Source organism: Xiphophorus couchianus, chromosome 6 (genome assembly GCF_001444195.1).
Source record: "Xiphophorus couchianus chromosome 6, X_couchianus-1.0, whole genome shotgun sequence".
NCBI classification, from domain to species: Eukaryota; Metazoa; Chordata; class Actinopteri; order Cyprinodontiformes; family Poeciliidae; genus Xiphophorus; species Xiphophorus couchianus.
In genome coordinates this window covers 24,128,073-24,148,889 of record NC_040233.1, presented here as the reverse complement: position 1 = coordinate 24,148,889, position 20,817 = coordinate 24,128,073, and the positions used below count along the sequence as shown (strand labels likewise).

The 20,817-nt window shown below is 36.5% G+C and overlaps 1 protein-coding gene and 1 non-coding gene across 2 annotated transcripts; both read left to right on the top strand.

Annotated features, from left to right (window-relative positions):
• The first annotated feature begins 2,054 nt into the window (after positions 1-2,054).
• On the top strand, positions 2,055-2,160 carry LOC114147253 (U6 spliceosomal RNA). Its single transcript, XR_003596053.1, has one exon. It is a non-coding gene; the product is annotated as a U6 spliceosomal RNA (small nuclear RNA).
• An 8,738-nt stretch (positions 2,161-10,898) lies between these two features.
• On the top strand, positions 10,899-20,512 carry pnp5b (purine nucleoside phosphorylase 5b). Its single transcript, XM_028020399.1, has 6 exons — positions 10,899-11,057; positions 13,224-13,393; positions 13,497-13,600; positions 14,714-14,889; positions 16,733-16,923; positions 19,741-20,512. Exons 1-6 carry the CDS (start codon positions 11,038-11,040, stop codon positions 19,968-19,970), a joined length of 891 nt encoding a protein of 296 aa, XP_027876200.1. The 5' UTR covers positions 10,899-11,037; the 3' UTR covers positions 19,971-20,512.
• Positions 20,513-20,817: the final 305 nt, after the last annotated feature.

The window sequence follows — 20,817 nt, the reverse complement described above, 5'->3', positions numbered from 1 at the left end:
AACCCTGCATACACACACTTCCGCTCATGCACAAAAATGGAACCACAAAACCCCTTTTAGGCAACCCACAGAGCCCCTATTCACCCTTTCTGTGACCGGCGTTTACTGTGTCCAAGAGCATCTGTACGAAGCGTCCTGTGAGGCTCCAGCACATAAAGGAGGGACGGCCGTGAGGTGAATACAAGTCCTCCTCCTGCACCAGGACAGGGTGACAAAGCACTATTTCAAAGAAAAGAGGGGAGCAGATGAGGACCACCGGCCAAATGAAGGGCTTCTGTGACACTGCATGGTTCAAAGTGCAGGATAAGCATGCTTTAGCTCCACATGCTGTATCATTAGACCACTCTGAACCTACAGTACTCTGGGGTGGTTTTACCAAAAAGTGCAGGAAGTGGAAAGAGTTTCAGTTCTCATGGTAAACCATTTATAGAAGACGTTTCATTTCTATACTGCTCAGACACGCAATGAGGGATTCAAGTGATGGACCAACAAAAAGTAATTCATAGCTGAGGATTAGAAGGAAGGTGATAAATGGATTTCAACATTTTTAATGAATACAATCTGAACATAATGATTTGCACAAATGCATTTCTTTCTAAACCTTGTGGAGTCAATACTTTGCAGACGCACAATTAGATTGTAACAAAAATGGAGTTTCCGAGCATCACTTATAAAGTCTTGCAGCAGATTCCCAGATGGATTTAGGCATGGACTTTGACTGGGCCACTTTGACTTAAACCATTTCATTTTTGATTTGGTTTAGAATTATTGCCTTGATGGAAACTGAACCACTGACACACCTTGTGTAGATTTCCTCCAGAGTTATCCTGTGTTTCACCCCATCCATGTGCAGCATGATGCTGCCACCACCATGCTTTGCTGTGGTGATGATGTGTTCACACTGATTTGTGATTCCTGGTCAACCTATTTTCAGGTTGACCAGGAATTGTTATTTCACTGAACTCTTTCTTCCACATATTTGCTGTTTCCCTGCTTAACTTGCAGGCCTTTATGGCTTTTATTTTGAAATAACGTCCTTTTTGCCGCTCTTCATTTAAGGCCAGATTTGGGTAGAGAATGTCTAATCGTTTTCCTGTTAACAGACTTTCCAACCTGACTGGGGGATTTCCGCAGCTTGTTGAGATTTACCACAAGTCTTACTCGTGGTCCTGAGGCCCACTATCCTGCATGTTTTAGGTGTTTTCCTGCCTCACACCCAAATGAGTGAGTGATTAATATTCTTCTGAAGTGCTTGATATGATACTGAGGAAGCAATACAATCATTTTAATCAGATGTGTTGGAGCAGTGACACTTCTACAACAGGAATGATTCAGGATTCCTGAGGATCAGGGTTAATAAACACTGTTAGAATCATTTAGTTTCTTCTCTGATACAGGCTTATAGTCATGCTGTACTCCTCCTATTTTCAGATGATGATTTAAACAAAGCATTCTGAAAGGCTTACAAAGCTTGTTATATTGCTTTATTATGGACACGTTTTACTGCCAGAGCTTGGAAATAAATTCGGGAGCAGTTTCTTGTTATAACGAGATGCAAAACCTGTTAAAACAAGAAAACATCCTTTTTTAAATCTCATTAAAACCAAAATATCTTCTCATTTAAATACGAAAGTTGTAACAGTAAAGCAGCAACACCTCTGAGAAGACAAAGAAAGCTATCAGAGGAACATATTTTTATATCTTGTTGTAATGAGCAACTTTCTCGTTATAACGTTTTGACAAGACTTTTATCTTGTCCTAAAATTTCTCCTTACGACAAGATACTACTCCTGAATTAAACATTTTTGTACTTTATAGCCTTTATTTTTCTCCCTGACTTGTCTGCTGTGGCCCTGCGACAGACTGGCGACCTGTCCGGGGTGTACCCCGCCTCTTGCCCGGAACGTAGCTGGAGATAGGCACCAGCAACCCTCCCGACCCCATTAGGGACAAGGGTGAACAGAAAATGGTTGGTTGGTTGGTTGTCTGCTGTGTTCGTTGGTCTTCATGATGCTGTTTGTTCACTAAGTTTCTCTAATAAACCTTTAATATATGTCCTAGTACTCTAGGACATATACTAAAATTGGAACGATACAGAGAAGATTAGCATGGCCCCTGCGCAAGGATGACACGCAAATTCGTGAAGCGTTCCTCATTTTTGGGGCGTGCTGTGGTGGCGCAGGGGATTAGCACGCCCCACATTTGGAGGCCTTAGACCCGCGGACATCGCGGGTTCGACGACCTTTGCCGCATGTCCTCCTTCAAAAATGGCGCCGGCTCAGCTGGCTGCCTGCAGACGCAGCTCCCGTCGTGTGTGTGTTAATCTATGTATAAAAAATTCTTGCTGTAACTGCGAAATAATTTCCCTGCTGGGATGAATAAAGTAATTCTTCTTCTTCTTCTAAAGCCTTCACAGGTCAGCTGGATTCATACTGACATTAAATTACACACAGTTAGATTCTATTCACCCATTGGGCACAATCACATTAAATTTAGGAGTATCTACACTTGTTCACAGTAAGTTTAGAGAAGTACAATAGGTATTAATACTTTTACAAGAAACTGTGCATGGGGGTCTCACTAAAATCAAACACAAAGTAAAACTATGTCATACTTCCTTTGTTGGTTGAATCTTCATTACAGGAAGCGACTCAAAGTGGTTGGGTGGTTCTTTCTGAGAAACGCACAAAAAGGCCACCTTTCATTAACTGTGAACCTGAGTCAAGTTTCTGTGAGTAAAATGTGAAATATACTCAGAGGTGCGGCTTCCTTTAGAGCCAACGTCTTTTCGACTATAAATTCATAAGAAAACCAAACAATCTAAAAGTTTTGTAGACGATTCATGCAGATCTGATGTTTCTAAATCTCTACTCTGTTGCAGCATCTGCTGATAATATGAAGTGCAACTGCTTTGATATTAAACTTATCGCTAAAATGTTGCATTTTGTGGTTAAATGTGGCGCCACCTGAACTTTTGAAGGAAAACTACGTGCTATTGAGCAACAAGCACCTTGCTTTGATAAAACACAAGGTGAGAACTTCTCCGTGACTCTCATCTTTGTGAGACAGAATCGCTGCGGTCGCAGAGCTCGGTATACCCAAGAAACGTTCGCATGTACGCAGCTAAACCAGCCAGTTTCAGTTTTCTTTCTCTTGTGGTTCATTTCCACAGAATTCACAATGACTCATGACACACAAGTCTGGATTTTTTTTACTCCCCTTAATTTGTCTTGTGGGATTCAGTTCATCCAAACTTTTCAGGTATATTATTTGCTAGAAAAGAAACAGCCCCCCCCAGAGACAATTTCTTCTACAGTTTGTCTCTGATAAACACCTAAGAGTCCCATGATCACTGCCATGCACATAGGCACTTATTCAAACTTGTTTTCTTCTTCTGTAAAGACATTATATTTATCCAGAATATACAAAACTGTATATTCCACCATTTTAGAAACATATATTTACTTTTAAAATATCTGTACATTGGGAAAAAAGTAGAACCAAAGTCAAATTTCCTGTTTTTTGATTTGCTTTGTTGTTGTTTTTAACAAACCTTGTAATAAGGTCACAATGTGGGTGTTTTGTGTTTTTGTTTGTTTTTCTCAGTTTAGGTGTCATTTCATCACAAATTATGACACTTGAAAACCCAACATGTTGCTTTTTCTGGAATCTACTCACATGTGAACACGTTTTCACGTGGTTGTGTGATCAGCGTGGTTTTTATCATCAGGCCTGAAAAAGAAGTGTTTACCACATCCTCTGTTCATGAAAGTGAAGGGGAAAACGGATTCTGTTTGCGAGTGTTTGTGTGTTTTCTGGGGTCAGCCAGTGCTTTTGGCTCTGAAGGCGCTGTTGGTGGAGTTACCTCTGTTTTATTCTTGCCTAAAAACTCTTTTCTCTGCCTCTCTGCAGTCTTTTACCCAACACCTTCTGTTCTCTTGCATATAAATTTTCTGTTTCGCCTGCCATTTCGCTTCCTTCCTGTTCTGATTTAAGTCGGCCAGCTGGTAAAAGCAGTGACATCATTACATAAAGAGTTGTGTGGACCTTTTGCAAATCTCAAATAAAGTTCACATTTATGCAAGATTTGTTTTATGTATTGGTCTCTTAGATGAAATAAAGTAATTGAAAATTACAAATTAATAGAAAATGTGTGCAGGTTTCAGTAATTCTGGTAAATTGTAGCTAGTATAAATACTAACTTTAAACATGATATATATTCAATGTCTTCTAAATGAATGAAATTCACAATTCCATCTTCTTGCTGTATTCTAATTTGACCACCAGAGGGAAGCATATACCAGTTTTCAAGATCACTCTGTGAACAGAGACTGTCTGTCATAGTGATTCTAAATTATAGCTTATGGTTCAGGGTTTTTTCTGTTTTGTTTTGTTTTTTTGTGAAATAAACTTAATTAGGTTGTCCTGAGAGGAGAAACTCATTTTCAGAATTAGGTTGGTATTAATTAATGCACACAAGTTTACGAAACAGTTCTTAAAATAGAGGTGTTCTGTTTCTAGTGCAGAGAAATTTTAGAAATTAAGCATGAATAACTATGGATAAAGCTTTTTAAATTTAATAAATAGTGCTAATTATTTAAATTTAATTGATCTGGGGGCTTTTTTGTATTTTTTGACATGTTGCTAGTTTTTTTGTTCGTCATCAAACAAAAATTAAATAAATGTTTTTACATTTTTCTCAGCCTGCAGCTCCTTTTAGTTAAATGTGTCCATAAAACCTTCAAAAATGCAGGTAGGAGTAATTGATTTACTGAAATGAATTGATTTCAATTAAATACATTTTTATTAACTGTAACTGAGTTGAATTTAACTGAACAGGATTTAATAAGGCTTGAAAAATAATCTAATGAAAGTGAATTAAATAGATTTATGCTGAACTGAATTTAACCAAGGTTAATCATATTTATTCAGTTAAACAAATTAAATTGAATCCACGTACATATAAAATGTCCTTAGATGGTATTTTTTTTTAAAATAACAATGCATTCTAACACTTTTTTAATGTAATTTGGCATCATGATTTCAGCATTTTGTTTTTATTTCAGTAGAACAGAAGCCTGAACGCAGATCAATAACATTTCAAACTTGCATTTATATTTAGATGCTTAACTAATATTGAAAATTCCGTCTTTTAAGAAACTGAAATAAAAGTTTGCTAAATTATGACATATATGAAAGAAAATAAAGATGATAACAGTCAAGAGCTTAAACTTTGAACAGAACAGATGTATTCAGGTAGAAATGACTGTCTGGTGTCCATGTGCAGAGAAGCTCAGCTGGTAGAAAGGATGAGACTAAATCAGGAGCATTCCCTTTGTGAGGCTAAGGCACAGGAGCTGGATATCCTGAGAGAAAAAGAGAAAACAAATGGCGTGAGCATCAGCACAACCTCCAGGCAATCAGTTCTTCCATGAAAGGAATCCATTGCGTGCAGAGAGAAATGCTGTCAGGAGAAAACGTCGGAGAAGATTTACGGCTTAATGTCTAGTTGGATTCTTTTCAGTGCTGCAGCGAACTGAATGCTTATATTGATTCATGCAACACAATAAATTAAGACAAGGTGTTTGCTGATAACATGTAGAAAAAATTTTAACATGTAGAAAATTATAAGGAAGATCAAAATTATTGCAGATCTAGATTCAGATTTTATTTTCATATCACAAAAATAGGAAACAAGACAAATATATTTCAATCCTTTTCATTGTTTATATTTTATTTTGAAAAATGATGTGTTGAAAATTATTTATAGTCTTCCTACTAATCAAAAGTAATCTCTTTGTTGTCATAACAGAAATCAATCTCTTCTAATAATTGCTGTACTGTGTTTTCCATGTTTCCATTATTATTTTGCCTATTTATCTTTGGTGATGAGATCTAAGTTTCTGAGGTTGGAAGGCCTCACTGTCATCACCCTAATTTTTAGCTCCCTCCACAGATTCAAGTCAGAAAAAAAAAAAATTAAAATTAAAAGTTTGCTTTAAATGTATATCTACCAGAGGAAAGAAAAATTTAGGTTATAATATTTTCACATTTCCTCTTGTAATTGTTTAAAGTGGTTTTGATTGATTAAAGCTTTTTAGTTTTTTCACTCTTTTTGTTTAGTCCATGTCTGAGGACAACAGTTTGAGCTACATGTGCTGAAAATAGTTGAGGTAATTTCACAAGTGAAGGACAAAACAAGAAATTTCAGCACTTAAACTGTTTTCTGTCTGCTTGTTTTTTAAATCAGGCATTTTTTATACCTTCAATAAAAAATGTAAGGAATGAACTGAGTCTTGGTGACAGTCTGTTGTGACTAAAGATGCATTTAAAATGTTTTTTTTGTTGTTGTTTGTTTGTTTGTTTTGCTTTGTCAGAAAATCACAGGTTTATTCCTTGAGTCTGTGAGTCCTTTTAATTGTCTCAATAAAAAAATAAAAATAATTGATCTAGAAATGGTCTACTAATGAACTAAAAAATAAATAAAAAATCAGTGCAAGACTTTTACAAAAACAGAACTGTTCGTTCTGCTGCTTTTTGGCATTCCTACAGGTTGTAAACTCACAGTCTGTACTTGTGCCTGAAAGCAAAAATTTTTATGAGGAAATTGCAGATCAAACCATCAGAATTTACTTTATGCCTCTTGGCTTCACAGGTGAGTGGAAACAAAATGTTCCTTATCTTCTGTTTGCAGTACAAGGCTTGCAGGTCACTGTGAGCCACATTAATCAAACAGAGCAGGCAAGTCAGTGCTGATTTTCCCAACATGTGTTATTCATGATTTCAATGAAATATTCTACAATGTGATATCTGAATTGTCTGGTTTCAGTTTTTCTTGAAAGATGCAATCATATGTTAGAAAAGTTTCAGTGTCTTTGTTGTTTACATACAAAACATAAATCTGTAGTTGTCAACAGGTGTTCAAAAGGATTTGTTCTCTGCCCATTGCTATTTAATTTTTATTGCAGCCGATTTCAAGCTATATTTTTTATTGAAATATGCATCTGTTTGCAGATGATCCAGTAACTTATACCAATGTTTACAGTATGATATAAGCTCCAAATAAGTATATGAACTCTATACTAGATGTTAAAGTATTGTTAGAGCACTGCTGCTCAAACCAAGTTGTCTAAGTTTTCTTGTATGCTTTTAACGTGTCAAGACATGTTTTTGTATTAATGGATAAGTTGTTTTTGAAGTATATTTAAGATTTAGTTGAAAATAGCTGTAATGACAGGTTAAGCTCTCACGTATCAGGTTCATACAGTTTACCATGTGAAGCAAACCTCAAAGAGACTGGAGATGAAGAATGTCCATTTGACCAATTTTGTCCTGGATCCGGTACTGCCTGAGGCCGAATTCCAGCGTAATAACTTCTGATGCGATATGAGCTTGAGGCGCTGAACTGCCATACTTTCTTGCATGACAAGAAAAGCTGCACAAACAGAGCCACAGGCAAGAGTAATATTTCTCTCTTTGCTTACCATTCCAGACTGCTTAGTCCTTTGAGAGCTGGAAGGATATGGGCAAAACATCCTTTATAAGAAAGATCAAAACAATTTAAAAAAAATTATTTATGTTGCATTCAATTTATATCTACAGTCAGAGTTAAGATAAGGAAATTACATTACTCTCCTACTGGTAATAAATCATATAGTATGTGTGAAAATCCCTTGGACTTGCTATATTTGGTGCTAACTTCAACATGCAAGACAAGTCATAAAAAACATCAAATTAGCATGATCACAAATAGAAATGATGATGAATACACTCTATACTAGCATCTCCTCTTTAGTCCTAAGAACCTCCTTCATAGATTCAAGAAGCTCTTGGTGTTCCTTATGGTTTTGGTCCAGTCTGACATGAGTTTATCATTCAGGTAGAAATATAATAAATAAGACGTCCTGGAAAGTAATTTATTAAAAACTTTTCAAGGTTACAATGAGTAAACTAAAGAGAGATTAAGTAAGCAGGAGTTTTGCATCTTTTCACAGATTCAGTTAGCCACATGAAGTTACAGTAAAGGTTCGTAACATGTAATATGTTGAATAAAAACGAGTCCAGAAAATGCTCTGTGTGCGCAGAAATATCCACTTTCATCTGTTCTGGGTTCTCTCTGTAAACTTCCTTATTTGTACGCACTTCCTTTATTTGTCTGCAGTCTGAGAGCAGCAGGTTCAGCGTAGCCAGTGAGAATACACGACAGCTAAACTTTGTGAATATAAATCAGCAGTTGCATAACAGCCAGAGTGTCAAACAGAGGCTGTTCTGTGCTGCTGGGCAAATGAAGCTAAACTCAGAGGCACAGGACCTGGGGAAGGTATTCACGCTGGTGTTCATTGTTTTCATTCACAAATTTTAACAAGAGTCTAAGAAAATAAATACAAATCTACAAAAAAAGAGCACAAGAATAAACAAAGAAACTAAATGTAAATAAATTAACTCTAGGCAACATGGCCATCATAAATACAGAAAATTAAAAAGAATTATATTATTATATTATTAAAAGTTTCTAGTTATAAAGTGACCAAATGAGAAAAATTCTGCTGCACTTTAGCTGCAATATGGATGCATAAAAAGTACTTTGCACAGAAATTTCTATCACAATTAGTTGGTGTGATTAGTGGTGTTTTAGAGAAAACTTACTGTGATTACTGTTTCTGTTGAAACATGTTCAATTTCTAAAATTAATAGAGAAAGGTTGTGTTTTCTTAGCATAATTGTTTTGTTTTATCCAGTACATTTTAAAGTAACTCATAATCCATGACAAATTCCTGCCTTCATGACTCCTGAGAGCTGTTCCTGTTCACATAAAGGGCATCAATTTGGGGACAAATCAAAAAAGAACATCTAAGCTTGCAGTTAGTGAGTCAATAAAACGGGATGTCTCCACCCAGCTTATTAATTTCATAAATACAATTATCCCATTGCTCAACACAAACTTTGGATATTTCAAGAATAAGTGTGAAGATCATAATTTTAATTTTCTTTTAAACTGTTTCCCTACACTGAAATCTGAAATATAAGGAAATAAATTACTTTGGGCTAATAATATAAGGGGGAAAAAGCTACATCAGGGATTTGCCTATTTTGGGATTTTGGCAGATTTAAATCTATTTTTCTCTAGTGAGAAGTGATTGCATCAGCACCAAGGGCAACGCCACCATGCGTTCCTGTGTTGCCTTCACAGTCATGTTCCGCATATAACTAAAAATCTACATAAGTCCTGGCATGTATGTTTTTACAGCAGAAAAGTGATTGTACCAGCTTAACAAAGATGATATTATAATGCCACAACCTGTTTAATTCTGTTTATGCCTTTTCTTTTGCGGTAATTAGTATCGGAAAGTTACCAATTGTAATTTTTACCGACGTTCCTAAATGCAGCATTAGTTCCGAGAAAAGTGAGTTTCTGGTACAACCACGCCTACACCTCAACCAATCAAATAGAGAGCAGATGCCGCACGAGCACGCAATATCGTCGCCATATTTTGAGTGGCATTATTTTTTAAACGTAAGAAAAGAGCCATCCAATACATTTTTGTTCCCATTTTTTAGGTCAAGATGTGTGACTGTGTGGTCATTTTGATTTATTAAGACCATGAAACCATAAAACCTTCATAGAGCCAAAACCACCATAGAGCACATAACACCAGTTTTAAAGTCCCTCCACTGGCTCCCTGTAGCTCAAAGAATAGACTTTAAAATACTGTTGTTAGTTTATAAATTACTGAACGACTTAGCACCACAATACATTAAAGATCTGCTGTTGTTGTATCAACCTTCCAGACCTCTCAGGTCTTCCGGTTCTGGTCTGCTCTGCATCCCCAGAACCAGAACCAAACGAGGAGAAGCAGCTTTCAGCATCTATGCACCACAAATTTGGAACAAACTTCCAGAAAACTGTAAAACAGCTGAAACACTGACTTCTTTTAAATCTCAACTGAAAACCCACCTGTTTAGAATTGTATTTGAAATGTAATCAATTACAAATTTATTGATGGAACTTGACTTAATGATCGATTCTATATTGCATTGTGATTCTGTGTTTGTAATGATGTAAAGCACTTTGAAATGTCTTGCTGCTGAAATGTGCTATACAAATAAAATTTGATTGATTGATTGATTGATATGTTCTTTGTTGTTCATATTTTAAGCTGTTTATATGTCTTAAGAAAGTAGATAAATAAAAATAACCCCGAATGTCAGGAGCTAGGTGCCACTTTCAGTCTGCTGAGTGAGCACTAAATCCTAATAAGGACCAAGTCTTTTGTCATACTACTACTGCTACTACTACTGCTAATAATAATGGTAATAATTATAGTAATAACAGAAAGAAGATATGTGCCTTTTTATTTAGGTAAGGTAAGGTCAATTTGCATTTAGTTATGTATATGTGTATATATGGCACCAGCTCCCAGTTTTAGCTTGTGAAGCAGACTGTCTACTTTTAAGGCAAAGCTTAAAACTTTCCTTTTTGATAAAGTTTACAGTTATACTATTTAGGTTGTTGTGCTTCTATAGGACCTTTATGCTGCAAAGTCAATGGCACAATGCAGCCAATTGTCTACTGTTGATCTCTTCTGATCCAGGAGGAGTAAATACTGCAAGTCAAAGACTCAAATGGTGGGTTTAGATGGAAAACTTAATTTTTTTTTTTAACTAATTTGAATAATAAGCTGAATTTGACTGCAATGTTTGACAACTAGGATCAATTGGATGTATGGTTGGATTGGATTGACTTTTAATCTTTTTGCAAATTTTGTGATGTCGTGTTGTGAAATCTAAACTAAACCGGACTGGTTTCTCAATCATGTCTGTGCTACTTCTACGGTGGGCATGCCACTCACAATATGGCGGACAGTTTTACTGCGTCACGCCTTCTCTTTTCTTATGCTGGATGTGACGTACAGTGTGGGAGACACCGGAGCGGGTGTGGGCATCTAAAAGCCGGTTTCTCCATCAGGGAACCAGAGCGACGTTGGAAGAAACAACGAAACGCGGAACAACCTGCTGAACTCATCCTCACATCCCATCATGTCTGAGAGTACATTCGGGTGAGCGACAAAGTTATTATTTTACGAGCCTACATGGTTCTGATTAACAGTTTCAACTAGCTAAACGAGATGTAAGCGCTCAGTTATAAACCATTAGTTAAGTTTAATCATTTTAGAAAGTGACCTAACTCTTTCCTCTTGTGCTTTTTTTTAATCTTATGGTGGTTTAATACGTCCGCGAAGTGGCGGAAAACGTACCTTCTAAATCGGTAAAACTCGGAATTGTTCGGTTCTGAACAGTTAAACACGTGAAGCGGCTCTTTCTGCCGGGTTTACGTCAGCTATAACCCACCGACTCATTACCGGCTTCTGTATTCACTGTCTTCCCGCCCTCTGTGTGGGCCAGATCCGGCCACATGTGGCACAAAGGAGCCACAGCTGGCAGATCCGCCTCTGTGAGTAATTTGGGTTTCCATCAATCACCAAAGAATCGATCGGTGTGACTGAGAGCACGTAGCACTCAGGATGGAGGAGGCAGAGCAAAACGAGGTAGATGGACCCCGAAGGGCCAGGAAACAATAACATATTTAGATCTGATTATTACTTTTTAATCAGCTCAAAGTCACAGCTGGTGTAAAGAGCAATATGTTGTTGTAGTTTTGGTGGTTAGATGATTTCATGTGTTCTTCAGGTGCAACATAAAGCAGCTCAAATGCTACAATAAATGTAAAGTAGATGTTTTTACCTAAGTTTCAGACGTGGCCTTAAAACTGACTACAATATTTGGAAGTTAGCATCTTTGAATTATCAACATTTTGAAAGCTCAAACGTTTAGGACAGGGGGGTCTGAACCTTTTGCTAAGTGGGCCAAACTCATCAACTCAGGAACTCGTGGCCTAACTTTTATTTGAGAATTTTGTTCCTACTCAACAATAAAGAAACCATGAGATATTTTAATTAGACAGTGAAAATAGACAGGTTTTTTTTTTGTAGGACAGGAATGTGTGAATCATTGTAGATCCAAAACTTCAAAAAGCTTTCACATTTTTTATTTATTGACAGAAGGCAACCACTTTGCCAATTTATTTCAGACTCAACTGACGAAAACTGAAAAATATTTATTCTTTTCTCAGCAATAAAAACATGATTTAGGTCAGTTTCAACAGTTTTGTCCTAATTTAAAAAAAAAATTTTAAAACTTACGTTAGCATTTACAAATCATGTTAACTCTTATGTTTTAAAGAACTTACTTATTTACCAGAGTAAAAATGTTATTAATTAAAATCTTTTAACAGTCTTTAACACTATTCGTTTTCTCCTTTTGCTATTGCTAAATGTTTGGTGAAAGGAATTAGATAAACACAAAATAGTAGTAAAGTATTTAACTCCTCTCACTATCTTTCCCATGTCTCTCTTCTGGCCATATTGCAGCCGGATTTAACCTAAGTTACAGTTTTTATACCTCATTTCTTGCTATGTTACATAAAACAAGTTGATTGAAATAGTTTTTCTTTATTCTATTTTAATTATGGTGATCACAAATTAAAATCTTTGGCTAGAAGATTTATTGTTTAATCAATACATCTCAGTTTTAATGTCCCCATTGGTAAAGAAGCGGATAAAACGGTTTATTTTGATTTTTAAATTAGGGCTTTAACGTGTGTTAAACACTAAAAACGACTCAGTTTGTAGCCGCTGTCATATTTGGGGGCCTTTTGACATTTTGTCTTTCCTGCAGAATTGATCACCTGCTAGGAAAAATCTAATTCATCATGAAGAATATGACATTCTATGGAGATAGTCATGGTTTTAGTCACAGTGAGTCTCCCTGTGAAATTCAAAGTGTTATTTTGTTCTGCTGTCAGGCCTACTCAGTTTTTATGCAATAATACAAGCCAGACAGGATATAATCTGTCCCTAGTACTGTCTGTGTGATTATGTGTTCTTATAAATATTTCCAAAGCACAGGAAGGTATTCATCTGAAGCCAGTGACTGTGCAGTTTTCTCTGACTCTTTTCACTTCCTTATTTTGCCTTGCTGTCTGTGGTGTAAGTGGAGCATTATTAGGCATACAGTAGAAGGAAGTGAACTCACTCTTTCACTGTTGGGAACTGAAAAACTCTCTTGTATTTGGGCCATTTCAAATATTACATGCTGATCCTGCTGAAGAATTTGCTCATCGTTCTAATCTGCATTGTTTGTCTCTGCTTTGCTTCTTTTCTCAGTGGAAGCTATGAGGAGTGCAGAACCACAGCTGATTGGCTGCTGAAACACACCCAGGTGCGACCCACCGTGGGAATCGTGTGTGGGTCGGGCCTGAGCGCGCTGGGCGACATGCTCAAGGATCCGCAGGTCTTCAAGTACTGCGACATTCCCAACTTCCCCCACAGCACAGGTATGAGCAGCAAAGGGAGGAGAAAAAAAAAACACCTGTTAACACTTGCATGTTAAAAAAAAACCACAGCAGTTCAGTCTAACATCACGCGTGTGTGTTGCAGTGCGCGGTCACGCTGGCCAGTTGGTGTTTGGGACACTAAAAGGGAAGCCGTGTGTTTGCATGCAGGGCAGGTTCCACCTTTATGAGGGCCACCCAATCCAGAAGGTGAGTAAAAATACAAACATGTTGCTTTGGCGAAAGATCCATTAATCAACTTACGATAAATGACTCATTAGATTAAAATTAGTTCCAATTGATTAACTAATAGCGTCTTGGTAGACCTTCTTTCAGTGTTGTAGTGTGGCTGCCGCTGGTCATCCTGAAGCAGAGCCAGTTTACACTGAAATAAAGATGGGGGGGTATTCCAAAACAGGAAAGAGAAACAGTCCAAACAGAGTTCATAGCGGGATGCAAAATGCTCTTCTGTTTTGAAATGTTAACACTCAGCAAGCTCTTGAAGCTACACAATATTCTTTTTTTAAATCCAAAATGTTATGAAAACTTTTGCCCGTAATGGAAAGACTGTCGACCCGTAGGTTTACTTCTTAAATAAAGTTTCCTCTTCATTTAAGGGACAACTGGTTTTTAAGAAAATGGCCGCTTACCAATAAATCGTTAGTCGATCGATAAGCTCGATTAACTTTAGATTAACTTATTAATCGATAACTTGCATCACTAATGCAGAGGCATGTCTGCTGCGAGTCAGTTTTGGTACTAAAACAGTTGAAAAGTAACATCGGAACTAGGGCTGGAACTATTAATTGGATTAATTGTGATGAATCCATTACTGAAATAATTGTCAACTAATTTACTTTATTTGCTGAATGAACACATACAGAACCATGACTAAGCAAAACTGTTAAAAAAATATACACATTTTGCATTGAAGATATAAAAAAACACTTTGTCTGTTCTGTTCTACCCAAAAACGTCTCATGTGTCAGTTTTAGCATCACTTGGTTCAAATTCTGTAAAGAAAAAAAGAATTATATAACATAATTTTTTTGAGTTATATATCTTCCGATTAATTGTCAGAATAATTGAGAGATTATACAATTACTAATTTATAGTTGCAGCCCTAATCTAAAATCCTTGACAGATTAATTTATTTGGTAGAAATGTCATTCCCATGACAACAAGACCAACAAATTTTACAAAAAAATGTAACTCTTAATGTTGAGGTGGTCACTACTAATCTCATATTTTTCATTCTGTTCTGATAACATTTAATAATGACACATTTGAGAGTCATGAATTGTCTGTTTAAATCTAATCCAGATTACACTGCCCATGCGCGTCTTCAAGCTGATGGGTGTCAAGACGATGATCATGACCAACGCAGCAGGAGGCCTCAACCAGGACTACAAAGTGGGAGACTTCATGATCATCAAGGATCACATCAACATGCCCGGCTTCGCTGGAGTCAACCCGCTTTGTGGGCCCAACGACGACAGGTAGCTGCAGGCCAGAGAAGAACCCAAACAGAAACTGGGGAGGATTTTTGTTTACGATAGCAGTGGGATTTAAATGTTTAATCAAGTCAGTTGCAGGGTCTCTAATTAACTAATCACATTTCAATTGAGAAATCATATAGTCAACTAAATAAGCAACATTTTCCATTCAAAAACCCCTTTTGCTAAATAATTAAATCGATAGACATTTGAGCTCAGCATCAAATATGTCAATTGATCATTGACATATTTGTCAATGATCATTCAGCATGTTTTTAATTTGTTACTTAAGTTATTCTCCATCAGATTGGTGCAAAGTGCTTAAAATATTTGAATATTTAAACCTACTAAATAAATGAATTGAGATTAACGGATTAAAGTCCCAGGCTTGGTTTATAACTATGTTAATATTTATTTGACTGGATAATTTTCTGTCCTGCCATTTTAAACTCTCAACATCCTGTTCTGGGTTGGTTTTGGGTAAAGGAGTACTTTAGAAAGACGGAACAAAGAGTAAACTTAAGGATGTAAGTTGTGTTTTCACGTGTTTGATTAACGTTTTGAAGCTATTGTTGTATTTAATTGTGCTCTTCTGGTGACAAACCTTTGCATGAAGGTGGCAGTTTGATCAACCAGGTCTTTGTGATTTAGTTTGACGCAGATCTAGATGCAAGCTTGTAATTGATTGGTTGCACAAAACACTTTTTATTTTGATTGGAGCAACTTGCAACATGTGTGTAACTGTCTGTTGACCCTCAAAATGTTTCAAGTATGCAAGGACTTCGTTGTCACTTGCGAAAAGGTTCAGTTACTCCAGATTTTTCCTCCTACATGAAATTGTTTCTTGTTTATAGCCTTCCTCTTCAGTTCCTACTGAAGAGGAACTGACATTGTGTTTTCACAATGCTTATTGTGAAAACACAAGAAGCATTTGATAACAGAGCCAAACAAAATTCCAGATATCGCATGACTCTTAGAGAGCCGCAGCCCAAACCAATACCAAAAAAATTACTCCACTGTCACAATTTGTTGTGTAAAGTGTTAGTGCCAGGTAGTTATGTTGTAATAATTCAGTAACCACATAGTAATGTCTTTTATTTAATGTATATGGTAAATATTTACTCAATTTCTGATGTCTTATTAAAAGCTGTGGCTGTAAATAAAATTACGAGAATAAAGTCAGAATATTACAACTTTATTTCCATATTATTTTGGCTTTATTCTTGTGTTATAGGCTTCATTTTTGTAGTACCATGACCATATTATTCTTGTAATATTGTGACTTTATTATCGTATAATCGTGACTTTATTGTCATTATTATAACTTTATTCTCATATTATTTCAGATTTATTCACACAATTTTATGATCTGATTCTTGTGATTTTATGACTTTTCTAATAATCTTAAGACTTTATTTTCATATTATTACAAATTTATTCTTGTTTTTTCAACTATTCTTGTATTATTATGACTTAAGTGTTGTAATTTTATTACCGTACATATTTCTCGCACAAGTTTACTCTCATAATATTATGACTTTGCTCTTGAAACATAATTTCATGTTTTTATTTGTAGTAATAGAGCTTTCTACTAACTATTCATCAAGGCCAGTTTTCTTATTAAACATTTTTTGCGTTCTTTACTAAACAATAAGTTACATTAATCCAGAGGACTGATCAAGGCGTAGGTTTTATTTTACTGGAACATTGGCAGTTATAGTATTGCAAGAATAAAGCCATACAAGAAGTTACATTATTGCACTATTGCATCTGGGAAGATTCCAGCATTGATTCACCGTCCTGTTACTTTCTACCAGCGGCTGAAGGTTTTTCCTCTCGCCTTCAGGTTTGGCGTCCGTTTTCCCTGCATGTCCGACGCCTACGACCGCGAGCTGCAGCAGCTGGCGCACGACGTGGCGGCCGAGCTCGGCTTCAGCAACTTCCTGCGAGACGGCGTGTACTGCGTCATTGGAGGGCCGTCCTTCGAAACCATCGCAGAGTGCCGCATGCTGCACCGCCTAGGGGGCGACGCCGTTGGTAAGTAACTGCATCAATCACATTCAGGTCTGACTTGAGATTTCATTTCAACCGTGTGATTAAATCTTTACTCGCACAACACAGCTGTTTGCGTAAATGTGAGGACCTTTAGAGATGTTATGTTTATGTGTGTGTGCATAAACACACTCATTAACAAGGAGGTCAAGTAAAACAGATCATTCTGACTGCGTGGGTCAAAGAGCCAGAGGTCAGGAGAAGGTCAACAAACATCCTCAGTGTTTGTGTTCAGAATCAGTTTGTGGCATTTCCAGAATTAACAAACACACACAAACACACACTCCCTGGAGCAATCAAGCCGGCCAATAGGGAAGGAAGTTGATGACGTGCTGCACTGAGAACCAGAGAAGTTCTTTAATGTCATGTTTTAAATTTAACCTGCAAGAAATGCTTTCAAAAGAGCTGCATCCTGGGAATTATTCCAGACTTGATTATGTTGTAAGCTCAGCTAAAGGCTACAATGCTAACAGATTAGCATTGTAGCAATTATGAAAGTTGCTGCTGAGAAAGTAATAAACACTTATGTTCTCTTTTTTTTTTTTTATCATGAATTTATGTTTTGCCTGCCAGTAATACAGTCCTGATTAAAATCTGAAGACAGGAAGGGAGTTATTTTGGGTTTCATGCTGCTGCATCATAAACTTTTAGTCGCTTCAAAATGTGACAAAAAAAACAGGAGAAAGAGACAAAAAAATGAAGTTAATTTCATCAGCTGACCAACAATTATTGACCAAAAACACCAAACTGCACACACTCACTCTTGGGCAAGTGGAGAGATGAATTAGCAATTGTGTTTGGACTGGAGAGAACATGCAGAAAGACTTCAGGTCGGGATTCAAACCCATCTTTCTGCTGGCTGAGCCAACAGCTCTTCAGGAAAGCAAATAGTTGCTGCAGAGAAGGATAAATGTCTTTTTTTTTTCTTTGCAGTTTGTCCACATGGTAAAGCTAAATAAGGTGTCTGAAAGTATTTCCTCTGATAAAATGAGTCCATACAGGAAGCAGAGTTTGGACAAATGAAGGCAGGAAGAAATACGAAGCTATGAACATTCCAGGAAATGAGATCATCCAGACGCAAAATTCATCCAGACGAAAAGACTGGAGATAAAAATAGGCATTAGAATGAAGGCATGACTCTAAAAGCCTGAGCCTTCAGTTAAATATTATTCCTTCCACAGTATTCATAATTTCTCTCTCTCTCTTTCATTATGTAATTAGTTTTTTTACAAATTGTTTCTGCTCCAGGCAAATAGTGTAAGATGTAATTTACTATAATTATTCTGATACAAAGTCTTTAGCAAACATTTACAGTAAGTACATGTTAAATATAGTACTACTTATAGCAGTGGTCCCCAAACTACGGCCCGCGGGCCAGATGCGGCCCGGCTCCACATTTGGTCCGGCCCCCTGAACAATACCAGAGTATTTTCATATATGTGCATTTTTATTTGATAAGTTGGACTTTTGCAATAAAATAAATGTTCCTTAGTAATGAACTTTATTTATTATTAACTATTAGTTAGTAACTATTTTATATATGCATATAATTGACCCTAACCCTTTTTTTTATGTGGAGAACCCAGTGTTATTTGGTTATTATTTATTTCATAAATAGTGTTATTTCCTGACTTTTGTTCTCTGAAGAATCCAGAAAAGGTTATTTGATTGTGCTTTCTGAAAAACAATACATTTTTATGTTTAGCACTCTTACAATCGTCACACTTTTTCTGTTACAAACTGACCCCGGCCCGCCATCAGAGAAGGGACAAGTTATGTGGCCCTCACAGGAGAAAGTTTGGGGACCCCTGACTTATAGTAATCATAAAGTGTGTACTGTGCTAAAGTACTATGCAAAACTTCAGAGGTAAAGCAGAGTTAGTTGGCGTAGAAAGTTGCAGGCCATCATATTTCACACAAAAATGTCTGTTTATTACGATCAGAGGTTCGTTTCAACGGTCCGATGTTGTGAGCTGAAACTTTGGTAATATTTTATTAGCTAGCTGACTGTCAGTAAGCAGAAACAGGTTGGGGAAGGGCGGCACCTTTTCTACACATTAACTTTTTTCTAAGGAAAGGAAACATTTGACTAACCTTCTCTCAGCAGGTTAACTAACAGTGCACAGAAATAGGTGGGGGAGGGACAATACTTCATGTTCCAAGAACATATGATTATTAATGTGCTCCTTAATGCAGCATATTAATAATTGATCAATTAATCACATTGATCAAGTGATGATAAATTGATCATAATAAATTAAAATAAGCTCAATAATTTCCATTCTGATGAATAATATTTTTTTGAAGAGCAAATTCGTTAACAGAGACTTCATAATCTATCTTATTTATGATTTTGGTTGTGTGGTTTTTATTTCACATTTTATTTACAGTTTTTGGTTTAGTTAAAGAAACATTTTAAGTCAGTTCAGTGATGTTTTTCTGTATCGGATCGTATCAGTCGATACTAAACCTCAGATATCGGTATCGGAAATAAATCGGGATCGTTGCATTCCTACTTTACAAAATTAAACTTTATTTGTGTTTCAGAGAGTGAATTTGCATTTTTATGTCATTATTATTAAATTACTTGAGAAAGCTCTCAAAACAACAACATTACAGTTTATCGCAATAATTTCTGAGACAATTTATTGACTAGCAAAACTTGTTATCATGACATGCCTGTACATTGAGCAGAACGTTTTAGTGATTTTGAAACCAAAACTTTTCCAAACTTTCCTACGTACTGATACCAATACGTCTGGTACTGATAAAATTGGATTTATCTCCTTGTCTTCTCTGCAGGGATGAGCACCGTCCATGAGGTGATCGTCGCGCGCCATGCCGGGATGCGCTGCTTCGCCATGTCGCTGGTCAGCAACCGGGCGGTGATGGACTATGACAGCCGGGAGAAAGCCAACCACGACGAGGTTCTGGAGACGGGCCAGCAGAGGGCCAAGCAGATGGAGGTTCTGGTGTCCACCATGGTAGCCCGGCTCGACGACAACGAGAACGAAGACAAGAACAACTCCTAAACCCAACGACGATTTGTAAAATATTACGGTTTTAAATCCCGAGAATAGTAATAGAAGAAACGTCTACTGACTGTTACTTTAAAATAAGTCAAATACTATTTAAACAAATCTACTTTGACACACTCCTCCTTCTACTTGAGTTGTATAGATTGTAGATTTTCACAGATTCCTGCTGTGCTGCTTTGCACTGTGTTCACCTGACTAATTTAGCATTTTGTAACTTTTATTTTTCAGTTATTTATTGTCAAAGCTGTAACATTCCCTAATATTGGTACAAAGTGGACTACGTCTGAAATATTGACAACTGTAAAAGTGAGATGTAAAAGGATTTACGATATTTATGAGATGTATTTATGTGGTAGTTCGGATTGTTTGGAGAATTTCTTTAGGAAGGGAAGCTGCCCTACACAGGGCGACCATCAGTATATTTAAATGTGATTAAAATGTCCTTTCACTGTGGAAGATAATGAATATTTGTCAGTTTTACTTCATTTTACAATTATGGCTTCAATTTTCTAATAAATTACCTGGAATCCAAGTGATTTTGTGCCTCAAATTTCAGTTTTTTGCTATTATGCAAGGTCGAAAATGTTGAATTTTGCATCTTTTTGCAACAGTTTATAGTCACTACCTACTTTAAGTTACAGATTTAGGTGGTTCCTACTTGATATTATATGTTATAATATCAAATCTTATAACTGCAAAACTTATTTGCAGTTATTGCAAATAAGTTTTGACACCAAAGGTTGTTTGTGTTTCAATATTTTAATGCGTGGATTAGAGAGGAATATGTCTTTTTTTTATCAAGAGTTAACGGAATCATACAAAAAATGTCAAAATATCATTA